The following is a 23,948-nucleotide window of genomic DNA, read 5'->3' as shown; positions in this document are numbered from 1 at the left end:
ACCATGACCGTGTTGAGTATTTTACTCAACGACTAACGAAAAACTGTTTGAGAAAACATATGATAAAACAATATATGGTTCCTTTATTTTCAATTTAGAAGTAATCCCACTTCCACAACACAACAGAAAGTCTGCAGGACTGAAAAGAAGCGGACAACCGTGACAGCGCCGTTTCTCTTTGGCACGTCTTCAAGTTTAAATTAAGTTTATAGTCCTCTAGCGCCCCTATCGTGTGTTATGGTTTCAGTTCTGAACCAATCACAGGAAGGTTTGCTGACATGATCTAACAGCACCGGAAAACCTTCCCTCCAGTGATTGGCTGTCCCCCTTCTCGTAGCAGACTACATGGGGGTCTTGGCAAGGAACGAGGAGGGAGGGGATATTTTAATGGCCGCCAGTAGCACTACAGAATGCTAAAAGTCCGGATTATGCACTGTATTTAGACTGCTGTAGCTACGAGAGCCATTCAGTCGCTCTTAATCGATGTGGACATTTGTCCTGGATGTGTATTCGGGTTGGAGACGTGTTTCTGGGGCTGTTGCTGCTTCGCTTTACGGACTTTACCCGCTTCATTTGTGCGCGGCTGGGAGATCAGGCCTAGCCGGCTGGAAACAAGCGGACGGTTAGCTGGATGCTGGAGTTGAAAGGTAACAGTGTGTTCCTCTGGTCTTCTGCCTTCACTGTGGATTCAAAGGTTTCTCATTTGTGGAGTTTTACATTATACATCACAGGGTTCGAACTTTTAGATGAAATAATTAAACATTGAATGAAGTGTAAACATGGGACGAACGTTAGCTCTATTGAAGCTAAGTGCTAACTTTAAAGTAACTTTATAGCAGGAGCAGGCCTAACTGGGGTAAACCGACCGAGTTAGGTTGACTCTCTGGCAGTGTTATGTTAAGTTATGTATTCAAGCCCTTATGTTACCTCATGTCGCTACCGCCCACCATCGTATTGATAACAAACGGCAGAGAACGTTATTGAAAAACGTTAGCTAGCCGGGCTAATGTCTTGTGCTAGCAACCAGTAGTTTACACATGACCTAAAGCTAACATGAAGCTAATTTAACCAATTTCTCTATTTGATTTCTCAGAAACTGATCAGCTCTTTTGCTGCGTCACATCTAATTTGACCATTTCTCGTCACACACGTTAAATAGCTCCTCTTCAGTTCTCACTGCAGTTACAATGTGTGTGTCTAACATAAGCTCAAATAACTCTACAATGTTTGTTTTGTTCAATGTTCAATGTTGAAGTACTATTTTCCTCTTTTTAACAGGGAATATGTAACATAAAGCAGCCATCATGACATCCAGATTTGGTAAAACATACAACCGTAAAGGAGGGGAGGCTAACTCCAAATTTGAGGAGGTCTTCTCTAATAAAAAGCCCACACTGACGACCAAATGGGGGGAGACCACCTACAAGGCGCAGCTGGGGGCCAAAAGACCTCTGCTAAAACCTGATGTGTCTGAGCTGGCCAAGAGGCCAAGACTTGAAGACAGTGACAGTGAAGAAGAAGACCCATTTGGATTTGACAGTGATGATGACTCCAAGACCGAGACCTCTCCCATTGTGGTAAAGGAAGAAGTCGCTGAAGCTGAAGTGACAAAGAAGACTGCAATGCAGGGCATTGGGACAGTTGTAATGTCTTCACAGGGATCTGCCAGTTCAGCAGCCTTCGCCACAAGTAAGTAATCAATACTTACTGTATATCCCCATTATCAGCTTTTTTACTATCCATAGCTCAACATTCATTGAATTAGGTATAACTACTTTTCTATTTTTTTGATGGTTTGAGATTTTCTTTGTGGCAGCAGCTCTGTTTGACAATCTGAACTTTTCTTTTTCATTCACAGCTAAGCAAACAACTGAAGTGAAGGTTGTTAAAAATAACCAGTCCTGGTACAAAAGTACATCAGATAGCAACCAAAAACCTGCATGCAAGGCCTCTTTGTCAAACACAGCCCCCTCTGATCGCGTCTTCTCAGTGTCCCAGAGGCCTGTTTCTGCCTCTCCTGATATAAACACTACCCTTAAGTTGGCCACTGATGCACCAAGTAGTAGCAGAGACTTCCAAACCTCTACTTCACATGATGGAACGCAACCAGTAGAGTTAAAAATTGAGCAGGAGCCTCCAACAGAACAAGTGGACAACATTCCCGCTTCCCCATTTACCCTACGGGCCTCAAACTGCAAGAAATACCTGCGGCCCAGCAGATCTAACAAAACGTCATCTGACGGAGCTGAAAGCAACAGCACCGAGCCCACAGAAACAACGAGTGCCCAAGATAAACCCAACAGTGTCCTTTCTGCTAGTGCAAGTAGTACTGCTGCCAATACTAAACCAGCCGCCAAACCAGCCACCAAGCCTGTGGGCAGGGGCGGCGGGAGGGTACGGGACTACACGGTTCTGCACCCTTCGTGTTTGTCTGTGTGCAACGTCACCATTCAGGATTCAATAGAGAGGAGTATTGATGATCTGGTGACTCCAGCTGCCCCTGCTGACCTGGGAGAAGCGGGTCAGATGAAAAAGAAGACTGATGCCCCGCCACCCAAACCTACCAGGTAACAAAGCCCAATAATTCATAGGTTTCACAGAAAAGTCATTTATAAACTTTCATACGTTTTCACTTAAAACTTTGCAGGAGTAGGCATTCAAATGTTGGTGCCATGCATTCACATTGAAATAAGCAAGCCATAGTTAATTGTGTGCATATTCACCCACTCATTTATAGTGTTGCTTTCACCCCCTGGTCTTCTGCTTCTCTGAAATCACCACAATGACCGACTAGATAGTGTTTGTATTTTTCAGAGGCCGAAGAGCTAAATTAACTCTGTATTATAGCCTACCATTAAGGTTATCTTACAAGGTATTGCTTTAGCATATGATCTCAAATGAAATTGACTTTCAAGTGTTATCAGAACCTGGAGTGCTGAAAGGCTTTTTAAAGGCGTAGACTTGGCTTAGAGTGACTCTTCTGTGTCAAGTACAATTTGCCGCTTGATTATAGTTTCAATTGAATGTATGATTAAGATCAATACTTCATATCAAAGGACATTGATAGGATGGTCTATTTTTATTTATATTGTGCCAGATTATAACATATTTTATCACACACTTTTCAAAAAGGAGAAGTCTAGGACATATTCTTTCTTCTATTGTTTACAGAGACTCAACATTAATCCTCATGGCAACAAAGACAAAAACAACACCAGATGAAACAGACTTTACAGTAGGGAATACAGTAGGAAGTCTGTGACCTCTGCTCAAGTTCTATGACAGAGCCCCTAAGTCAAAAACAAAGGGCAGAGTTGTGAAAGATATGAAAAGGGCTTATTGTATGGCTCTAGATGGGTTTATATCAATATAACTGCATACAATGATACATAAGCATGGAAGGAGATACTTATTTTCAATGTCAGTCTTGATCAGTTGATTGTAGACTTTACAGTTAGTAAATTGAAAAGCATTGAAGGTTCATTGTTAGTCCATTGAGTGTCATATTTCAGCGATCTCTAGGCAGAAACATTGTGTAGAAGAAGTTCATCATTTAATCAGATGTGATTATCAGCTATTATTAGCTTCATGTGCATCTTGTTTTACCTGTCCTGTAGCAATTTTCTCATAATTCTCACAGTTTCCTTAATAAGACAACAACAACTAAAAAGCACAAACAAATGTAAAACATATCTACTCACCTTATTTCCTCAGGTTCAGACCCACCCAGACAAAGGCCAAGAAGACCAAGGCTGAGACCAAGCTTGAGTTTTTTGGCTTTGAGGACAAAGAGGACCAGGGGTGCCAGGAGGGTCCTGAGACTGCCATGGCAGGAAAGAGTAGCTACAAGATTAAATACTTTGGCTTTGACGACCTGAGTGAGAGCGACAGCGATGATGAGAGCTCTCAGGCCAAAGAGAGAAGGCCAAGAAGGCGGCTTCTGCCCTAGCAGCGCTGAGCTCGGGTGTGGACAGCCCTCATACCAGCGACTCTCAGGACAGCCAGGCCAGCAGCAATACAGGTGATGAATTGATCCTCAGCCTAAAGAGAGAAACCCCCTTTTTTTAAGTACTTAGAATATGTGATGGGCAGTTCTGCATATAGCATGACAAAGATTGGTATCCCGACTTACGTTAGCTCTTAAATCAGTTTAAAAAACGTCCTAATAGTCCACGCTGACAACATTCTGTTTTGTCCAGCAGATACTTTTGATTTTGCTGATGACTCCAGTCCTGGCGGTACGGAGGGGCAGAAAGGACGCTCAGGAAAACTGGGGGACAAGTCCAAGGATGGTGGCAGTGGATTTAAGAAGATCTTCAGTGGACCCAAAAAAGGCAATGAAACAGGCAAAAAAATGTCCACATGTTTCTCCCCTGTCTTTCACTCAAAGGTAAAATTATCAACTACCTGTACTGATGACAATCCTCCCAGTCAGGTTTGCTTTTTTATGTGTCTCAACTAACATTTACACAACCACAATTCCAAGCCTGTTCCAAAGGACAGTCCTGGATCGATGAGAGAGGAGGAGACCATTTACAATTAGGAACCTGAGCTATGGGGGTGGACAAAAGAGCTAATTGAAGTCTATAAGTTTAATATTATTCCTATATTGTCCACAGTTTAAATGAGCTAGACAAGTTGCAGACTCAGAACTAGGAGGTCTAAAGCAAAGTCTGTAAATGCCCTGTCCTTGCATGGAGCCAGCACACTGTCTACCCATCTCACCAACTATGAGCTTACTCTGGTAGCTGAGGGACGAACCATTGATTAGGACTAAGGCGGTAAACTTGGCAAACCCTTGTGGATCAATTACTTGCTAGTCTAGACAATAACATCTGAGGCTTAAATAAGCAGGCTGGGGCTAGTAGCCTGGTGCTACTAACGTGTAAAACCCTTACTGATCATACTAAGGAAAGCTCACTGAACTGAGAACAGTCGAAAGCACACATGTCCTATTACTTGTTTTTAACATACAGCTCAACAAAAATACAATGAATCTGGGTTTGATGTTGAATTTATTTCTTAAAGATTGTGGTATGACTGATCTTGAGGTGATAAGGTAAATAATATTGCGGCTCGAATGTACATCAGATCTGTACGTATGTCTATCTGAGACAAACATGGAGTCTCATTGGGATACTATAATAATAATAATCCCAAGGAATGTATTGATTCCTGGGGAGACTTGGAGCATTGTGAAGATCCCATTCTCCAACAGGATATTGGCATGCCAAAGTTAAATTCAATAAAGTGGAAAAAAAAAGAAGATTTCCAATGTTTATGCTTAAAACTCTTTATTACATAATCAAAATCAACAGTACAATATATGAGATGTCCAGATCAGCTTTTTTTGGCCCCTGATCAGATTTTTTTTGTATTGACTATGGACCAATACTGTTTTTGCCTAAATAATAGTTGCACAAGAAGAAAGAGAATTGAGCTGCACACTGTTTTCTTTTCCTTTTACAAAAATAAGTAATCAAAAACATACTAACAAGTGTTATGTTTTATTCGATTTAACTTAATCCTGCTAGCATTGTTGTAAAAATCATTATCTGTTTACAAGCTCTGCTGTATGAGACCCACGAAACGTGTGTATGCATACAGCACGATAAATCCAAGGTTGCTCCTGAACGCAACTCTCACGAGGACAGTGCGTGATTCACAATGGCTGCATCCGGCTGCGAGACGGAGAACGTAAATAGCCAATGCTCATGTACAGGCTGTCCTGTCTTTGGATTATGTTTTTGTCTTTTTGAACCATATGTCCCTGGAGAGTTACTGTAGGGTGCGTAAAGCATATGCTTTTTCTGTAATGTGTCTGGCGGTGCACATGTGAGTTCTACATCAATGTCCCTTTATTAGTTGCTCATTATGTATACACGGTTAAGCAAACACAGAACGCTCAATTGCACTCTGCCTTAAGCTGCAATTGGTGGCAGTGACACCTGATGTAATCGATCAGCTCAATGCAGATCACCAATCAATAAAAAACGTCCAGATCTGCTCCCATCCAATAGTTGAGATAGGGTTTGGGACATCTCTACAATATATACATTAGTGTTTAGTTATAATACTGAGAAACTATAGATCTTTGTTAAATGTGCATTATAGTTGCCTGTATTCAATTCCTACTGGTGTTTTTTTTCAGAGAAGATTAATTAATAGTCAGCTTCTTAGCCTATATTGTCCAGATCATCTGATTCTGGCTTCAGTAACGATAGTAACTGCTCAGTAGTCCTGATCTGAACCCGTATACTGCATAGTAGTGTTCCAGTCTGAAGAAGTCCTGTCTGATATTTATCACAGTGACTCTGCGTTGATTCATGGTATATTAAGCCTGTTATTTAGATTATGTTTTGCTGTGGCTTTGGGTTGTTTGTGCTCTGTCTTCATAATTCTGTGTGTTTTATCATCAGCGCGCTCTGCAAATTGTCTTTATGATGTAAAGCTTAGGTGCGCAATGTGTCATTTTGAGGAAATGTTGTGTGCTGCTTGGGGTCTGTTGTGCTCCCCCACTGAGGCTACTGTTCTCTCAGTTTAACTTGATGATCGCAGTTTGCAGTATTTGTGTTCAGTCGTTTTAATTCACAACAATAGATTTAGCTATTTGCTAGAATGGGGGGAATAAAGATGAATGTTTTCTGTGCTCTGAGCTTTGGGTGTCTGGGAATTTTTGTTATCTGTGAAGGAAAAAAATGAACATGAAATGCCAACATCTTATTCATACTAGGTATAATGCTGTGCTCTTGTTAAGCTCACAGACAAATTCTTTCTTCTAGTCACCTGCTAAAGCTGTGTACAACGCTCGCCACTGGAACCAACCTGAGCCGGAAGAGGTACCTGTGCCTCCGCTATCTCGTTCTCAAACTGCTCCGGTAAGAAGTTGTTTTTTGTTTTAAAGCTCTTTAAAGTGGACTGTGAAATAGGGATGCACGATATTGTTTTTTTTGCTGATATCCAGTATGCCGATAATTTACAACACATTTAGCTGATTACCGATACCAATATTTTTTTCCGCACACCTAATTGCAGAGATCATCAATTCTCTTCTGTATTGGAATTGGCGTACAGTGTTATAGTGTTACTCTTATCACATTTGTTATGTAATATTAATTTCTTGTGCAAAATAAGAAAAATATGTAATACTTTAAACTGCATATTTATTCATGACAATTGCTTTCAAACAAAATTCATACAAAAAGATACATCCCACTTAAAACTTGGATGATGCTCTCCCTGAGACAATCATAACAAAACCAACAACCAGGGCAAATTTGGCCAATTTCACATTTGACATAGTAAGTAAAACTGACCTCTGTTCACAGGGAACATGTGAAAAGTACAACTGTACAGCAATTAAACCAAATTAAATAAAATGGTTTACTCTTTGACAGTAAATGTGCCTAAATTAGTCAGCTACATGCACCTTACAGACTGCTGCTTAAATTCAAATTTTACTTAAAACATGAGCCCAACATGTGTGCAGCAGCCCATTATTTTATTGGTAATTATATCTGTGGATATTGGCGTGTTGGCCGATATCTGACAGTTCATTTTAAAGCCAATATTATCGGCCGATACCAATATTGTGCCGATAATATTGTGCATCCCTACTGTGAAAACATGTAAGGGGGAATTTTGCAGCTTTTAATACATTTGTTTAATGCAAAAATCATGCAAACCATCTAACAGAGTTATGTTAAGCCAACGCTAATAGCAAATACTATTTTGTTACAGGATCCTAAATTCTCTGCTGTCCTCAGGACATTGCTTTTTGGTCTCTTAGGTAGTCAACAGTTTGTTTAATTGCTCTAATTAGTCTCTCTGTAAACATGGAGTCTTTTTTTTCTGACAAGTAAAACCTGAGTTTACATGTACACTTTGTGTTGAACTCTCCCCTGTGGAAATGAATGTTTGTTCAGACAAACTAATCAGAGTCTGGCATCTGGGATTTCAGAGTTGTATTTATTTATTTATTTTAACTTTGCACTACCTCATCTGACATCTGTTAACAACACTTATTAAAGACTTGTGTGCTTAACAGACTATTCAGCTGTGGTGAACCTCGCAGACATGTCATTACACAGATTTTGTAACTTTGGTATGAGCTGCGTTTTTCTCCGCTTCTTCTCCTCCCAAAGGCCATTTTATCGAGCAGCAGCAAGGACAGCAACTCCCATAAAGATGACGGCTTGTTCAAAGCCCCTCCGCCACCGCCCAAAGTCACAAAGTCAGAGACCATCCCCACGCGACTCAACCAGGATATTGTCACGGCTCTGAAATGCAGAAAGGAGCACAAAGAGGTGAGTCTGGAGCAGATGGAGATATTTTCAGACGCTGCCTGCAGACCAACAGGGGGAAAGGAGGCACCGATTTTAGCAGCTAGATGTGTTCATTTCTGGCTATGTTTGTTTGCATGCTGCAAAGTAATCTCTCCTTCATCCTAAGAAAATGTCTTTTTACTTGGTTACACAGTAAAGGAATAGCATTCCTTTGTATCATGTCTTGCTTTCCTTTGTTCACATGAACCCCAGTGTGGTTTAGAAGTAGCAAAGGAAAAGGTTGCTGTTAAATTAAACTCCCATACAGCTTGTGTCATTTACAAATGGGACTTCTGGCCCCAGATCAGCCTATTAGCCACAGAGCTCCTGAGGTAAAATAGCTTTAGCAAAGCTGTTTCTACACAGTTGTGTTATCTTTAACCCTCCTGTGTCATGCTGAGAGCACACACAGCACGACACTTGATACTGGTAAACACACCAAGTCAACGGCTGATCGGGCCCCAATTCCCCATGCTGGGCTTTTATTGATGAAGGGTATTAGCACAGTCAGCTATTGCCGCTAATGGAACCAATAGAGAGGAGTTTGAACAATGAGCGCTCTCTCTGTGCTTGTGTGAGCTGATTGTGTCTCTGGACAGATGCACAGCTTCCCAATTAACTGTAATTAACCCCCTTCCCCTTCTGCCAGCTGTACACTGTGGTGCAGCATGTGAAGCACTTCAACGATGTGGTGGAGTTTGGAGAAAATCAGGAGTTCACCGATGATTTTGAGTACCTGGAGACGGGGCTGAAGAGCAGCCAGCCTCTCAACACAAGATGCCTTAGGTAAGTGGAATAACACTTGAAGCATCACTGGCTGAGACCAATAAACGGCAGCACTGAGTCTGCTCTGACAGGTTTTCTTTTAGTGGCCTGTCGATGATACTTGTTCTTACCAAGTACTGTCCTAAGTTGATTGAATGTTACAAGGACCTGTCACCTGACATTAGTGTTGTATTTTTTAGCCTGAAAATACAGCAATAAGAGGATCCACAGTATAAGTTGATCAAAGCTTTGACATTTGCGCAACAATCCTCAGTTAAAAAGAACAATATTTATTTTCTTTAATCATTTCTTTATTTATTAGGATCCCCATTAGCTTCCACATTGCTAATCTTCATGGGGTCCACACAACAAAACAAAAACAAGTAAAACAATCATTTAAAATCACACATCCATAAAACAAAGATGCAATAGCAGCCAATTATGAAAATCAAGAATGAAAATGAAAAACAAACTAAGTATATGAGCAAATAAACGATGAGTAGCATTAAACTGAAAAATAATGGAAACAAAAACACAAACACATGGCACCAAAAATTAATAAAACAAATACTTTCAATGATTACATAATAACGTCTATAAATATAAGGATTATTATTCCCACATGGAGCAGTGGGAGGTGAAGTGAATGTATTAAAGAAAGGAACAAGGTTTTACCTTTCACATTGACACTCTAACACCAACATTCAGTATGTGTGTGGACTCCTCTTCCCCTTCAATGTTCTTTTTGGTTTCCATTTATCAAGCAATATGGATTGTAATATCGAAAAATAAGTCACTCCCCCTTCCCTTCCTGCTTTTTATTTCTTCTGTGTATGCGTCTCACTTTTATCACTGTCTTCTGTTGGGGTGACTCACAAGATAAAGCCTGTTTTTCTGTAGTGTCACGGAGCATAAAGTCATTCCGTTGTGAAAATTGAATCCACTCAGGAGAGACAACCTTAGCTTCAGAAAAGTTTCAGGGAGTCCAGCCCTCTTTTTGAAGATGTTTTTACTCGAAGAAAGACGAGGGCAAAAAGAGGAATAGAGGAACATTCAGAACACAACATATTGGAAATAGAAATCTCAAATAGTGATGCTGATATGGGAGAAGGCCACATTTCTATCTTGTTCATCTTAGCCTTCAGCAAACGACTGCTGTTACTGATATGAAATGTTTGACCCTTCATATCTATAATTCTCCCTCTATTTCTGCTGCAGTATAATCAGCCTGGCCACGCGGTGTGCCATGCCCGGTTTCAGGATGCACCTGCGGGCTAGAGGGAAAGTTGCGCAGGTCTTCAAAATGATCAGTGATGCTCCACAGCACCCGGTAAGTAAAACTCATCTTTTTTTCTTCATCTTTTTTTTGACCATTACTTATATGCCCTCCACTTTTGTGTAATAACTGCTCTTTGTCTTGCATGGTCACTACTTCATATCAATGTTTTTGTGTACTTAGTGTGACCACACACTGCATAATGTTTAGATCTTAGCCAATTTAAAAACAGGGAGAAACCACACACTTAAAGGTGACATATCATGCAAAATCGACTTTTTAATGGTTCTCTACCTGAAATATGTTTCCCTGGCATGTCTACAAACCCCCTGAAAATGAAAAAAATCCATTCTGCCCCTGTTCTGATTTCTCCACCTTTCTGTAAATGTGTGCTGAAACGAGCCGTTTCAGACTTCCGTGTTTTTGTTAAGTAACAACAATATCCGGTCTGTCACGGAGTCAGAGCTCGGAGCTTGTTCAGCCCATAGACTGTATAAAATACAACTCAACTTCTCCTCCGTTTTTCATTACCTGCACACGTGTGCTAACAAGGAGCTTAGGAGGGAGACATGCTAGTTATAGGCTGTCTTAATAAACACAAAGGTCGCTTTTACTCCCCACGTCTGCAGATTTGAAGATCTAGTGGATGATTTTTATTTTTCATGTAAAAGTGCTAGCGCTAGTTAGCATAGCCACATAGCTACATGTTTGTAGCTGTAGCTGTGTACCAAGACACACGTCGACATACTGACAAATAAAACAACAAGAAACACTAAATCTGTGACCAATTGTTCAGAAAGATCCTGCTGCCTTTCTGGCAGAGGTCGGTTTTACTCCCCACGTCTGCAGATTTGAAGATCTAGTGGATGATTTTTATGTATCATGGATAAGTGCTAGTGCTAGTTAGCATAGCCACATAGCTACATGTTTGTAGCTGTGTACGAAGACACACGTCGACATAATGACAAATAAAACAACAAGAAACACTAAATCTATGACCAATCCTTCAGAAAGGTCCTGCTGCAAGCGCCTCTCCGTCAGGATCAGATTCTGGATCAGATTCAGAGGGTTGAAGTAACGCGGGTCTGTGAGCAGCCGTGTATATCAGCCAACATGTAAACATTAGATCAACGTGCTGGAGAGCAGAGGGGATATCCACTTCCTGAGGGGGCATGGTCAGAGAGAAAACAGACCGTTCTGAGCAGGGCTGAAGAAGAGGGTTCTTCAGGCATGCCAAAATCTGATTTCAAAGTGTTTTTTTGGAGCATAAACTTTAAAGACATGTTTTGGTGACCTCTTAGACCAATATATATTGATGAAAAAAGCGTGATATGTCACCTTTTTAAAAGAGAGTTCTGGCTGATTTTTAACATCACAATCTTCTGAACACACACTACACAACTCTTTTAGACCGCAACACCACACACTTAACATTTCTGGTAACGATTTCACTGACGTAAGATCTTAAAGTTGCGTGATCAAGCGTGACCTCAGAAGATAAACAAACATGGAGGGCAATTGATGTCGTCAGCTGGACTGTCGTGTTTTCCTGTTCTGCAGCATAAAAAATAAGAGAAGAGAATATTGTTATGTAATTCTCTCATTCCTCTCATTAGTCATTGTGGGTGTTCTGTCAGAGGCAGTCTGACCTGGAATTAATAATAATAATAATAGTAGTAATAATAATAATAATAATAATAATAATAATAATTCATTTTATTTATAGGCGCCTTTCTGGACACCCAAGGTCACCTTACAACATAGCAATAATAAAAGCAACACCTAACAGTAAATAAATACATACATTAGAATAAAGAATACAATACTAGAAAAATGAAAGAGGGAGGGGGAAGTCATTCCAGTCCCAAAGAGACAGATTAGAGTGAGTATGCTTGGCAGAAAAGCTGAGTTTTTAGGTGAATTGTAAATATCAGACTAGGTTGATATTTTCAATCCAAGGTTGGGTAGGCTCTGATGCTGTTTGGAGCAGTAAAATAGTCATAATCACACTACAATGGAGGATTATTTTTTTTGACAAATAATCTGTAACGAGAAGCCTTGAATCATGTCACGTATCCTCAATGGCAAATCAGGCCCTAAATCTGGCTTAAAATTAAGTGTATGGCCAGCCCTAGCTATTCTATGCAGCTAGTGTGCTAAACTTGTGGGTGATCCCACATTGACATCAAAAAGGACAACAGAATAAAGATAAAAGTAAGCATACTTATTTAATACACAATGTGAAATAGTTCTCTTTGTTTCCCCTTCTTTATGTCCTCTGTCTCCAAACAGTTGTTTGAGTCAACTCTCCTTTAAATAACTACATATAAGTGAAAGCCTTGAGGTGTTGAGTTAAGTTTCAGTCATCCTTAAAGTGTAACTTTTCTTATTATGCCGTATCTCGAGTGAGAACTTTCCATAGCTGTGCAAAGACACACAAAACTCTATAATTATTCTCCTAGCCATGTTTGCTAACTTGGAGAGTGCTGCAGCAAATGTGCATAGGAGTTAGATTCTCCCTCTGGTCCACAGTGTTCGGCATGTTGACCACATTGTCTCACCTCTCAAGACTCAACCCCACCCACACCTCATTGTAAAAATCTGACCTCTGTTTTCTTTCTCAGAACCTTGCTCTGTGTACGGCCGCCCTGATGTACATCCTGAGCCGGGATCGTCTCAACATGGATCTGGACAGGGCCTGCCTGGAGCTCATGATCAAGCTGCTAGAGCTCGACCAGGACTACTCTGCCCACCAGGACCAGCTTACTGCGAAGGAAGTGGAAAAGGTCAAAGAGAAGATCAGGAAGCTGTGCGAGACGGTGCACAACAAACACCTTGACCTGGAGAACATCACGGTAGGTAGTCCTGAAATGATAAAATAAACATGTTGCACCTTCTCATACCGAGAGAGAGAGAGAGAGTCAAGTGCACTCCTATAAACATATTAATTGAGATGCAAAATCTTATGTCAAATATGAGTTTTCTTATACAGTTGTTTTAATAGATTTGTGCAGTTAACCTGCACACTACCTTACTTTGGATTGTTTGGATATGGTTGTCACTGTTGTGTGAATGGAATCATGAGGGTTTATTTTAAAAATCCAACAGTGTAATTTGGACATCTTTAGACAACAAACTGCTGCTGAGTTTTGTCTAAGAAGTGGAAACATACAGGGAAAGAGAAACTTAGGGGGTGGGGCCTGAGTATAGTCTGTATAAATATGGACGTAGTATCTGTTCCTGAGCGCTGTTTTGAAGCCAATCGGCGGCGGCAGCCATATTGGAGATGCGGAACTCAACCAGGCATAGTGTGATGTGGGGCAGGGTTTTGAGCCTCCTAGCCAACAGCTATGTGTTCCAGTCCAGGAGTCAAGTCAGTCCATGTCCTTATTTGGGAAAAAAACTCGTAATCTTAATATCTTCTGAACCGTCACGTTAGAAAACATTCACCCCCGTACAGTGTGCGGATAGAGAAATTAGTTACATAGACCCAAGCCGTTTTTGAACCAGGCTGTAAACATGTTTATTGATGCTGCAAAGATCGCTTTTTTGAATTGGTGTCTATGTGGTTTCCGGTGTTTCTGCAGCCAGCCTCAAGCAGATTCTCGATGAATTGCAGTTTATAACACTTCCACATGGGCTTCATAGTTTGAGACCGGAGGTTGCCGCTTGGGCCTGACAAGCAACTGTGTATTAAGAAGGAGGGGTGCAGATTTGTGTGTGTGTGGATGTGGAAAAGGGAATGAAGGGAAGCAAAGTAAGAATCTTTGTGTACTTACATCGGAAAAACATGGAAATTAAAGTAAATTAACATGTGAAAAACAACATGACTTCGTCTAATGGAGATATTAATTTATATGGATCCCCATCTATCTCCCCCACACGCAGTTTCCAATGTGTCAGTGGGAACTGCTGCGTCTGATAGAATAGTTGCTCATAGATGTGCTTCCCTACTAACCTCTAAAGACTCAGTTTTATTAAACAGAGTAAAGGTTAGGTATTTTAAACAGAGCTGCTTATGTTTGCTGTCACAAATTATTTGTTCAGTGATGTCAATTGTTTCCTAGTTTGCTGCAACAATGTTGAAGTCATTCACATTCAAAGCTTTATTTTCCCATCTTTCCCCTTAATACGGATAGGAGGTCTAGATTATGTTGTGTTACTGCCAAGTACACCAAGAACTAAGTACAGAGTTAGCAGTTAACTTCAAGAATTGTGCGGGTTGTAATTTTTTTTCTTCTGTTTCAGACGGGACATCTTGCCATGGAGACGCTGCTCTCTCTAACCTCGAAGAGAGCCGGGGATTGGTTCAAAGAAGAGCTGCGGCTATTAGGAGGCTTGGACCATATTGTAGACAAAGGTAGGTGTGTGGGATGCATAGGTGCACAGGTGGCAATACGTAGGCGGTGTGCAAGACTCTATATTTATCTATACATGCAAAGATCATTTTTCCAAGATCAAGTGTCACAGCTGTTCACTTTCATGTAGCCACCCAGGAGGTGTAGTAATCAATATCCTGTTTGTGTTGTGTTACTACAGTTAAAGAGTGCGTGCAGAACCTGAGCCAAGAGGATGACAAGGAGAACCTCGTAGCGTCTTTATGGGGGGCTGAGAGGTGTCTGAGAGTGCTTGAAAGTGTAAGTGCTGCTCTGAAGGGTGTGGATGTCTCTTTCAACAAAGTCAGGAACAAGTGAAACTGAAGGACAAAAGTAGATCAGGACAGAGAGCTATGTATTTGATCAAACTTTTCTGTGGAATGAAACACAGAGCTCCCCTTAAAACCATCAAATTTAACATGTCAGTGATCAAAAGTCTGAGGTGCTACCCCTCATTTCCTCTTTCTTTACAACTTTTTGAGCTTTTTATTGGTCTTTCCCCTCAATTGATTTTACTTCTCTTTCATTTTCTACCATCAGGTGACAGTGCAGAACCCAGAAAACCAGGGTTACTTGATCGCCTACAAAGACTCGCAACTCATTGTCTCCTCTGCCAGGTGAGCAGCAGATACAGCTGGGAGCTATTATTGACTGGACAGACACATTGAGACACTGACTGCTACTAACAACAGCCCACTCTGTTAACTTATTGCAACACCATTGTGTAAACCAAAGACAGTGTAACGAAATCAGGGTTATTTTGCTTACATACATGTCTCTTAATGATTACATTTTAGCCTTACATAATTAAAATAATAATTAAGAAAAGCATAGACATCATAGGAACAGACAAAAACACGATTAGTGTCCTGTTTAGCATAGATGTCAGCATTGGAGCCAGTAAAGATTACTAAACTGTGGATTAAGCTTGGATTAATGTTTCAGTATTGCTGGACACGAGTTAGCAGTCTGGGTCGTGTCTATGGTTAATCTGTGTTTTTAAATCTCCTCCTCATGTTAATGTTCATGTCCTTCCTTTCTCTTTCACCCTGGTGCTTTTTTTTTCTGTCTGCTCCTGCCATTGACTTTGCTCAATCATTTCTCTTATTATACCCCCCCCCCCCTTCCCCATCAGAGCCCTGCGGTACTGTGAGGATATGATCCAGCGGTACAGCAGGGCATTAAACAACAGCTCTGTGTCGTTGTCGAGTGCGGCGCTGCCCCACTGCAGCTTCAGCAACGTGGGCAAAGCGGTGGAGGACTGCATGAGGGCCGTCATAGGAGTGCTGCTCAACCTCACACATGATAACGGTATTCTCATCTACAACTTTCTGTTCTCTTTGTTTAATGTTTGGCAACCGTGTACCAAAACAGCAGTAATTTAACATCATAAATGTCTGTTGTTCTCATTCATTTGGTCTTATGGACTTGAACGGTATCACTATGATACGTAATATTTCAGTGCCCTGCAGCAAAAGTAGTAACATGATTTCATGTTTGTCTGCAGAGTGGGGAAGCACAAAGACAGGTGAGCAGGAACTGCTCATAGTAACAGCTTTGCACTGCGTGCTACGAGTTCCACGCTACATTCCCCAGGAGCAGCGCTTCGATGTCAGAGTTCTGGTAAGACTTGTGAACAAAACTTTCAAAAGAGACATTTTACCAGCATGTGCTCTCTGTGCCCATGCCAAGCTAGTATGTCTTATTTGTGTATTCTGTTGTGCTCACCAGGGTCTCGGTCTGATAATTAACCTTGTGGAGTACAGCTCTAGAAACCGCCACTGTCTGGTGGACATGGAGTTCATCGCTGACGACACCTGTCTGGAAGACAGCCTGATGCTGCCCGCTGACCCGACACAAGCAGACACAGCAGCGTCCGCTTCAACCCCGTCGAGCACAGCTGAAACTCAGGGAGATACGGCTGAGAAGCCCAAATCTGTCGGTGCATTGGCTGCTCTGGTGCAGGTAGAAATAGTTCAATGACTCATTATTAGATATTTTAGATGCTATTTTATCTTTTCTTTGTCTAGGTTACGGGCTATCTTCTCTTATTTCTTTTGAAGTTACTTTGTGAGCACTCGTGAGGAAAAAAATCAATGTTTTTTTTTTCTTTTCAAAGAACTTCGGTTTATGAACAGGTGAACCAGTGTTTCACCCATTCTCTCAGGGCAATTGCTGAAACACCTCTTTGATACATCAGGGCCCAAATTTCATTTCATCCCATTCCCCCAACCCCAGTAAATTCTTCACATACTGGGGATTTGTAGGGGACTTCTAAAGGCAGTTATTCTACTGACGGTCACCAAAACTACCAGGTCTTTCTAAAAAAGGATTTAAAAACAGACTGATGGAGAGGGCTTTTGTACGCAAGTATCCACGGAAAAATCTAACAGTAAAATGTCAGCACCTTTTCTGTTGTTCAGAGTTACTTTGAGACTACTTAATCAAAATTTGACCTCCAGTTTCATCTCAGTCTCCTGCAAACCAGCCTCAAAGATTATGTAAACTACGTTATTTTACACTGTCATTTCTAAGCTTGTCCGACACTTGACTCTGTTGATAGTAGCTTCCCCTGCTCACGGCACACCTGCCCGAATGTGTGTAGGGAAGAGAGCAAGCTGAAGCGCAAGCTGATATATTGTATACAGTCAGTCTGTCCAGTACAAAAAAAAAAAGCAAACAAGCTGTCGGTCATGTGATGTCATTATGAAAACTATGATCTAAATATGTGCTGGAATTTCTGACACAAGTGCCAGACTTGCAGATATTGAATATTTTGTGCCTGATACTCACAATCCTGCCCTGAAATTCAGGCCTTGAACATTGATGAATATAGATGATGCCATTTTGCTTAATCATCACTTAAAATTCCCCCTCTGTGCTACATACCCTACAACACAACCCTGAGGTGTTACCTGCAGTGCATTTTAAGTTCATGCAGCAGTGTGATGTTGCATATTTAGGTAATTGGCGAGTGTAAATCAATGCATGGTCACTGGTGGATTGGAGTTTGAAGATAAAACTGTCATTACTAATGTTATTTTTCATTATTAATATTACTCCTACCAAAGTCCTTGCACAACTGACTCATTGGCGCAAAGTTTCCTGAAAGCATAAAAGGAACTTTTGAGAGCAAATCTGTGATTAACTTTAAAATTACCTTTCCCTTTCTATACTTAAGAGGCTTCTTTTAGAGTTTTTGACACACACACACACACACACACACACACACACACACACACACACACACACACACACACACACACACACACAGTTCCTCTATGACCTTGCCGTAAAGAAATACCTTGGCTAACAGCTTAACTGCTGTTCTCTCATTCCCTTTGAATTATTCAAATCTCTAGAGTATGTGTTTGGAGCTCACAAGTATTTTTTGTGTATTATTTTCTCTCTGAATCCTAGTTCTTCATTGAAAGGGAGCGTGCTGCCATCCTGGCTGAGGCAAAGACTGATGACCTCATCAGTGAGGCGCCCAAGCCGGCGCTGGACCAAAGCGGCGAGTGGCAGGAGACGTCAGGAGAGATCCAGTGGGTGGCAGCCGAACCCAACGACAGCCAAACGGAGAATAAAGAGAGCGAGAAGAAAGAGGAGGAGGATGAAGAGTTGGACCTAAATAAAGGTAGACGTGTGTGTGTTTGAAGTTGTGTTTGTGTGGGTTTTAAAAGGAGCTGTTTTTAGCTGTGGTTAAACCCATAGTCTAGATAAATGTGGGTAATTTTGCAGAGTCTTGCATGAAACTCTTGAATAAAGCATCAAAATCGTTTGCTTTAAGATGCAGCAGAGCCCCCCCACCCTTATGTTAGCTGTCAGCCCTTCATACCCACACCACACAACTTTTTTTTGTGCAAGCATATCCTTATTTGGACAATACAAACTATCCCTGGTGCAAGCATTACATTTGAAAAGAAATGTAGTAGAAGAAAAGGAATGCTCTTATCTTCATTTTACTCTCCAACTGACATTATTTATCCTCATCCAGATCCACCTTTACTGCTTCCTCTGACATCTCTTAAACTGCCTTTCACAAACTCTGTCTACACACTTCCAGCTCTCCCAGTGATGACAATAGATGAGTGTGCTTTGAACCCTCTACGCCCCACATCTCCCTGACAAACCCTAACTTTCTATCCCTTCTGCTCAGTGGCTGCTGCCAAATCTGTATATTGGAGCACCTAAGCTGCACTGTGTTGTATGGGAAACTGTGCAGACACAATTGCAACCTCTAAAGCAGTTGTGTCTGAAAAACATAGAATTGTATTCATGGTTATAAGTTGTCTTTTCAAACATAGCATCAGAGGAATAAAGTGTTGAAATCACATTAAAACAGTCGGAGCCTAGCTTTGTTTTTTAGACGTGCAAAAAATCTGTTCTTTGTTTGTCCTTGCAGCATAGCCTCCAATAAGAACAATAAAGCAGTTGGGACTTATTGGCACTATTAGGAGCTTTCACTGAATGTATTAACCACAATGCAGCTTGTTGGGTAACTGAGCGGTGAATTACAGCTCCAGAAAAAAATGTTCTCAGGGGATTTTAAATCAGATTCTATTCAGCAGCTCGGAGCATGAGAGTTTGCAACCCTCTCCTCCAGAAGAAGCAGTGTGTGTTTATATCTTCACTCTTTTTTTTATACCTCTTCTCCCTTGTGTTTGCCGTAGCTCTGCAGCACGCAGGCAAGCATATGGAGGACAGTATTGTTGCCTCCTACACCGCTCTGCTGCTGGGTTGCCTCTGCCAGGGCAGCCAGGTGAGAATATCAGACATGCACACAATATGATCGCAGATTCTTTTTCCACTGAAAAATGCTCACATTGTCGCTCACACACCTTTGCTTGTCCGCCTCAGATAAATGTGACTACTGTGAGAGAGCATCTACCTAAAGGGGATTTCTCCATCATGACAGAAATGCTGAAGAAGTTCTTGAGTTTCATGAACCTCACGGTGAGTGCGATCAGGCTGCTTTTCACTCGGATGCTGTCAAATAATGAGAGAAGAAAGTCGACTTGTTTACTTGAATATAACGTAACTCTACCGGGATAATCTAAACGACTGAACATAAGCCCCCTGTTTCATGTAATTGAAAATAAAGAGACTACTAACAGAGGTGGCTTTGTGAAGCTCTGAAAATATCGATGCGATCTTTAGCTCCAGGCAATCTGCATTGAAGTAACTCAGACCTTTTAATTGGATCCTTTGAGCAATAGCAGTTTTCTAAGTCCTGCATCAAATAAACAGATTCTTGCAGGCAAGTGAATCTGTGCAACATCACATTTCCTTTTGGTTTCTTGTATAATTGCAGTTTTTACAATCTTTTGTGCACTATCATTTAGCTTCTTGAAGAGTAAATACTGTCATTTTGAAGAAATAGAAGCTTTTATTTCTGTTCATATCCTTAGCAGTGTTTGGAATGCTTAATTAGGCGAATACTCAGACATGAAGAAGAGACTGTTACTCCATTTGAAATACCTTTGAACAGCTCACAATCATGTGCAGAGTCTCTAGCTTTGACAAGAAGCTGCACTGATAACAATAAATTGTTCTGAATGAAGTGCAACACGGCTGTGTCTGAACAGCAAAAATCCAGCACTGATATAAATGGTTATTTAAAAATAATTCAGGCATTAATATTGAAGTGAAGAATTACAGTCACAGATGTGCAGTTTGCAAAAGCTTTGAATGTGACTCATCCTGTCAGAAGTAGAGATCGGAACCATCTGTTTCATAAATATTGTCTTTTCAAGTGAACAGAAGCTCAACAATCTTCTCTGTTTGAGTCTCACAATAGAAGAGAAGATGGTTGCACCCTCTCACTCTTGTTTCTCTGTTCCATCTCTTCACACAGTGTGCGGTGGGCACCACAGGACAGAAGTCCATCACGCGGGTCATCGACTACCTGGAGAACTGTTAACAGACAGCCAGACAGCCGACTCACACTGCACATTAAAGGGATCCCAGGCTACTCCTAATGCCCACCCCTTAAAAGACAGGAGCCACAAGAGGGATCAGGAGGCTCGACAGCATTCCCATAACTTCACCAGATCACCCGATGCTGTGATCACTCTGAATCCTCACCAGACAGAGGTATCTCTCTGGAGCACAGCCTGAACCAAAGCCCTAGTAGCTCATGTAAATGAAGCTTCCTTCAGTTTCACTCAACTCGCGCCACATTCAGTCAGATTTGTCCTCAGGTAACTGGGAATCAGGCAGAGGCCTCAGCTTAAGTTCAAAATAACCTGTAGAATGTCAAATATCATCATGGACTGAAAGCTGTTCCTGAAACATCCCAAAAGGTTTGATGGCAACATGAAACTGAGGAGGAGTCTCATCTCTTCCTGGTCGCTCAGATGGAGAGTGAACCTCCCCAATCAGATTTTATGGATCATCACATTTTAATCTCAGCTCATCCACGTCAAAGCCAAGGGTGAAATCATCGATTAGCATGAAAAACAGTCGTCTTCATGGATGTTAGAATGATGTCTCTCTGTGTAAACTTGTGTAGAATGATTTTGAATGCTTTCATCCATTTTCGACTTACATGTTTGCAGTTGGCTTGAATGTTTTAAGGGAAAGAAAGCGATTTTAAACTTTTGATTTAATGTTCTCACTGTGCTGGTTTTAGTAAGTCCCGATGGAAAGATGTATAGGCGGTCTTTCATGTTTTTAGATAGATTTTTTTTAATTTCCTTAAGGGCATTTTTTTCATCTGAATTATGAATTACATTAAAAGAAATCAGGACATGACATGCATATTTTAATTAGATGTCCATTATTCGACTAAAAACAGAATTTGTGAATAATGATGAATTATGGATTCCCTTTCTATTCATTTTTAATTTGGTCATTTTTTAGTTTAGATTATTTAAATCTTAATTATTCACCAGGATGAAATGAAAGTAAAACTCACAGGTATAACAGATGTGATGATTTACGGCAGAATAATGGTGTGCTTCCTTTTGATTTTTTTTTTAATATATTTAATTTAATTATTTCGTGTATTTTGAAACTGATAAGTCTTTCCCCAGTTTTACGTCACGTTGCCTTCAAATATATCTCATGTGACTCGGCTCAGTGGCTGGACATAGACGAGATATGTGAAAGAATTGGCTTTGTTATTACTTCATCTCGGACTCGTGCAAATTGTCTCCAAAATGTGCTGCATTGATAAAACTTGAAGCAATATTGAGGATTTCCTGTTGGTGGAATTATGTCCAGCCACATGTAGCTTCATGTTTTCCCTCTAATTGTATCATGACGTCTGTATAGGACTCCACACATTAAGCTCCCATTTATTTATTCTTTTTAGTGTCATTTCTACCTGGAAAGATGCCTCCGCCTTGTACTGCTCACACGTACGATCACTGATTTGAATGACAGCCATACCTGTATAAGCAGATTAGTTTTTATCTGGTTTGTAGGGCTGCAGTCAACAAGACTGCAACTGTGTTTACTGTTAATTACTTTGCAAAATTTCTGCTCTGAATGGTATTTTAGACTGTATATACTCCTGTACATAGCCGTTAATGGAAAATGCTTAGACTACTTTTTTCCCTGGAGCTGATATTTTTATTTTATACAATATTTCTGAGTTGTCATTTGATGAAAATGCAGGAAGAGTGAGAAAAAAAAAGTTTGTACCCGTTTCAAGGACACTGTCTTTGGTTACATGTAAATAGTTGTATCTGAAAAAGACAAAAAAATTGCTACTTTGAGTACACTCCCTATGTGTGTTTCTCTTTTTCCACAAGCAGCGCTTGTTTCTTTTATAGCCACTCTTGTAAGTTGAACTTTTTTATGCATCCAGAGCTTTGGGAGGTAAACACTTTCCCAGACAGAGGAGGTGTTAACTTTGCCTTTTGTATTCATGTGTAAAGCAGCAGCGGGATGCTACACTTTGTATTCCTTGCTTGTGTCTGTGCAAGAGGCAACCCTGGAAGTGTGTACGCTGTGTAGTGTAGGGTGTGAGTGTGTGTGTGTTTGTGTGTGTGTGTTTGTATTTCCTCCTCCTCCTAGACAAACTGGCAGGGATGGAGTTAGTGTCCAAAGCGTGGCCGGTATACTTAACAGCACTCAGCGGTGACAGCTTGTGGACACGGCCCCTCAGCCTGACTGACTGCTGCATAATGGAAACAAAAGATTCTGGTTGCACTTGCTAGCAGAGAGTCAAACTTACAAATAGCTCAGGGAGTCTGGGGAAACGCTGTGAAACGCTATCTGCTAATGCTGATTCCATGCAGGCGACAGCTGTGTCAACCGTGATACAACGATCGGGGAGGAATGCAGGTTTTAAATCTGAAATACCAGACAGACGAGACAAAATAACAAGTTTAGTAAACAGCCCAAAGTAACGTGTGATTTTGCCTTTATGCTAAGTCTCACGGTATGTGCTTAAACTGGTGCAGAGTTGAAACTTCAATTGTGCGTGTAATTGACAGCCACGTCTTCCTTTTTATCCTTCTGTAAACATATATGACAGTCCTTCATTCACAGGGAGTGAAAGGAACACCAAGTGAGAGAGAACCTCCTTCACCCCCATCGCATCTGATCAGTGGCAAAGAGGAGAGTAAACAAGAGGTAGAGGGGAAAATCTGCAGTGTTTCCTATATGTTAACAAGATTGATGGGATGTCCTGCACTTAGAGAGAGAGGGAAGGGAGAGGGAGGAAAGGATGCAGAGCATAGTAGATTAACGTTTCCCCACCTGTCAGTCAAGAGCCTCTCATTGAAGCAGCACAGCCTGAGGGTGGAGAACCGCAACTGAATTTTACAGCTTCCCCAACATTCATCCTTTCATGTCTGGACCGATCCTTCTTCCAGGCTCAGATCACTTGTTTTTTTTTTCAGCCCTCCCCCATTCCCCTGCGAACACGCTTTTACTTTTTTATAGCCCGTTGTGGTCTCACGTCTGCAGTTGTTTGTTGCTAAATTCCCTCAAGCGAAAAGAAACCTGCAATCTGATATTTGTGTTGCAAGTTGAAAGGCTGAATGGTTGATTAGTCCTCAGGTATAACCGTGCAGTTGTGTGCTTTTATCTCATTTCATAAGGTCTGGATGCCACTAGGTGGTGTGAGCACTCAGCCCCTGACCACAGAGCCTGAACAGCTTAAGAGAGGAGTGCACACCCACACTTATTTTTGTGTTCTTGCACACACGAACACACACAAGTATCTTCTCATCAGTGGTGTTGCCTACTGAT

At 41.1% G+C, this 23,948-nt stretch overlaps 1 protein-coding gene across 1 annotated transcript; it reads left to right on the top strand.

Annotated features, from left to right (window-relative positions):
* The first annotated feature begins 313 nt into the window (after positions 1–313).
* Positions 314–22,477, top strand: wapla (WAPL cohesin release factor a). The gene is given in 21 exon segments (XM_034681496.1): positions 314–647; positions 1,279–1,689; positions 1,859–2,567; positions 3,715–3,917; positions 3,920–4,021; positions 4,203–4,331; positions 6,781–6,878; positions 8,145–8,306; positions 8,974–9,110; positions 10,308–10,419; positions 12,990–13,220; positions 14,614–14,725; positions 14,905–15,002; positions 15,282–15,358; positions 15,877–16,052; positions 16,249–16,364; positions 16,473–16,706; positions 18,162–18,378; positions 19,415–19,503; positions 19,602–19,697; positions 20,599–22,477. Coding segments are annotated over 20 exon segments (3,549 nt in total). The 5' UTR covers positions 314–647; positions 1,279–1,304; the 3' UTR covers positions 20,665–22,477.
* Positions 22,478–23,948: the final 1,471 nt, after the last annotated feature.

This window comes from Notolabrus celidotus, chromosome 4, assembly GCF_009762535.1.
Source record: "Notolabrus celidotus isolate fNotCel1 chromosome 4, fNotCel1.pri, whole genome shotgun sequence".
Lineage (NCBI taxonomy): Eukaryota > Metazoa > Chordata > Actinopteri > Labriformes > Labridae > Notolabrus > Notolabrus celidotus.
This window is presented reverse-complemented; position numbering and strand designations above follow the sequence as displayed.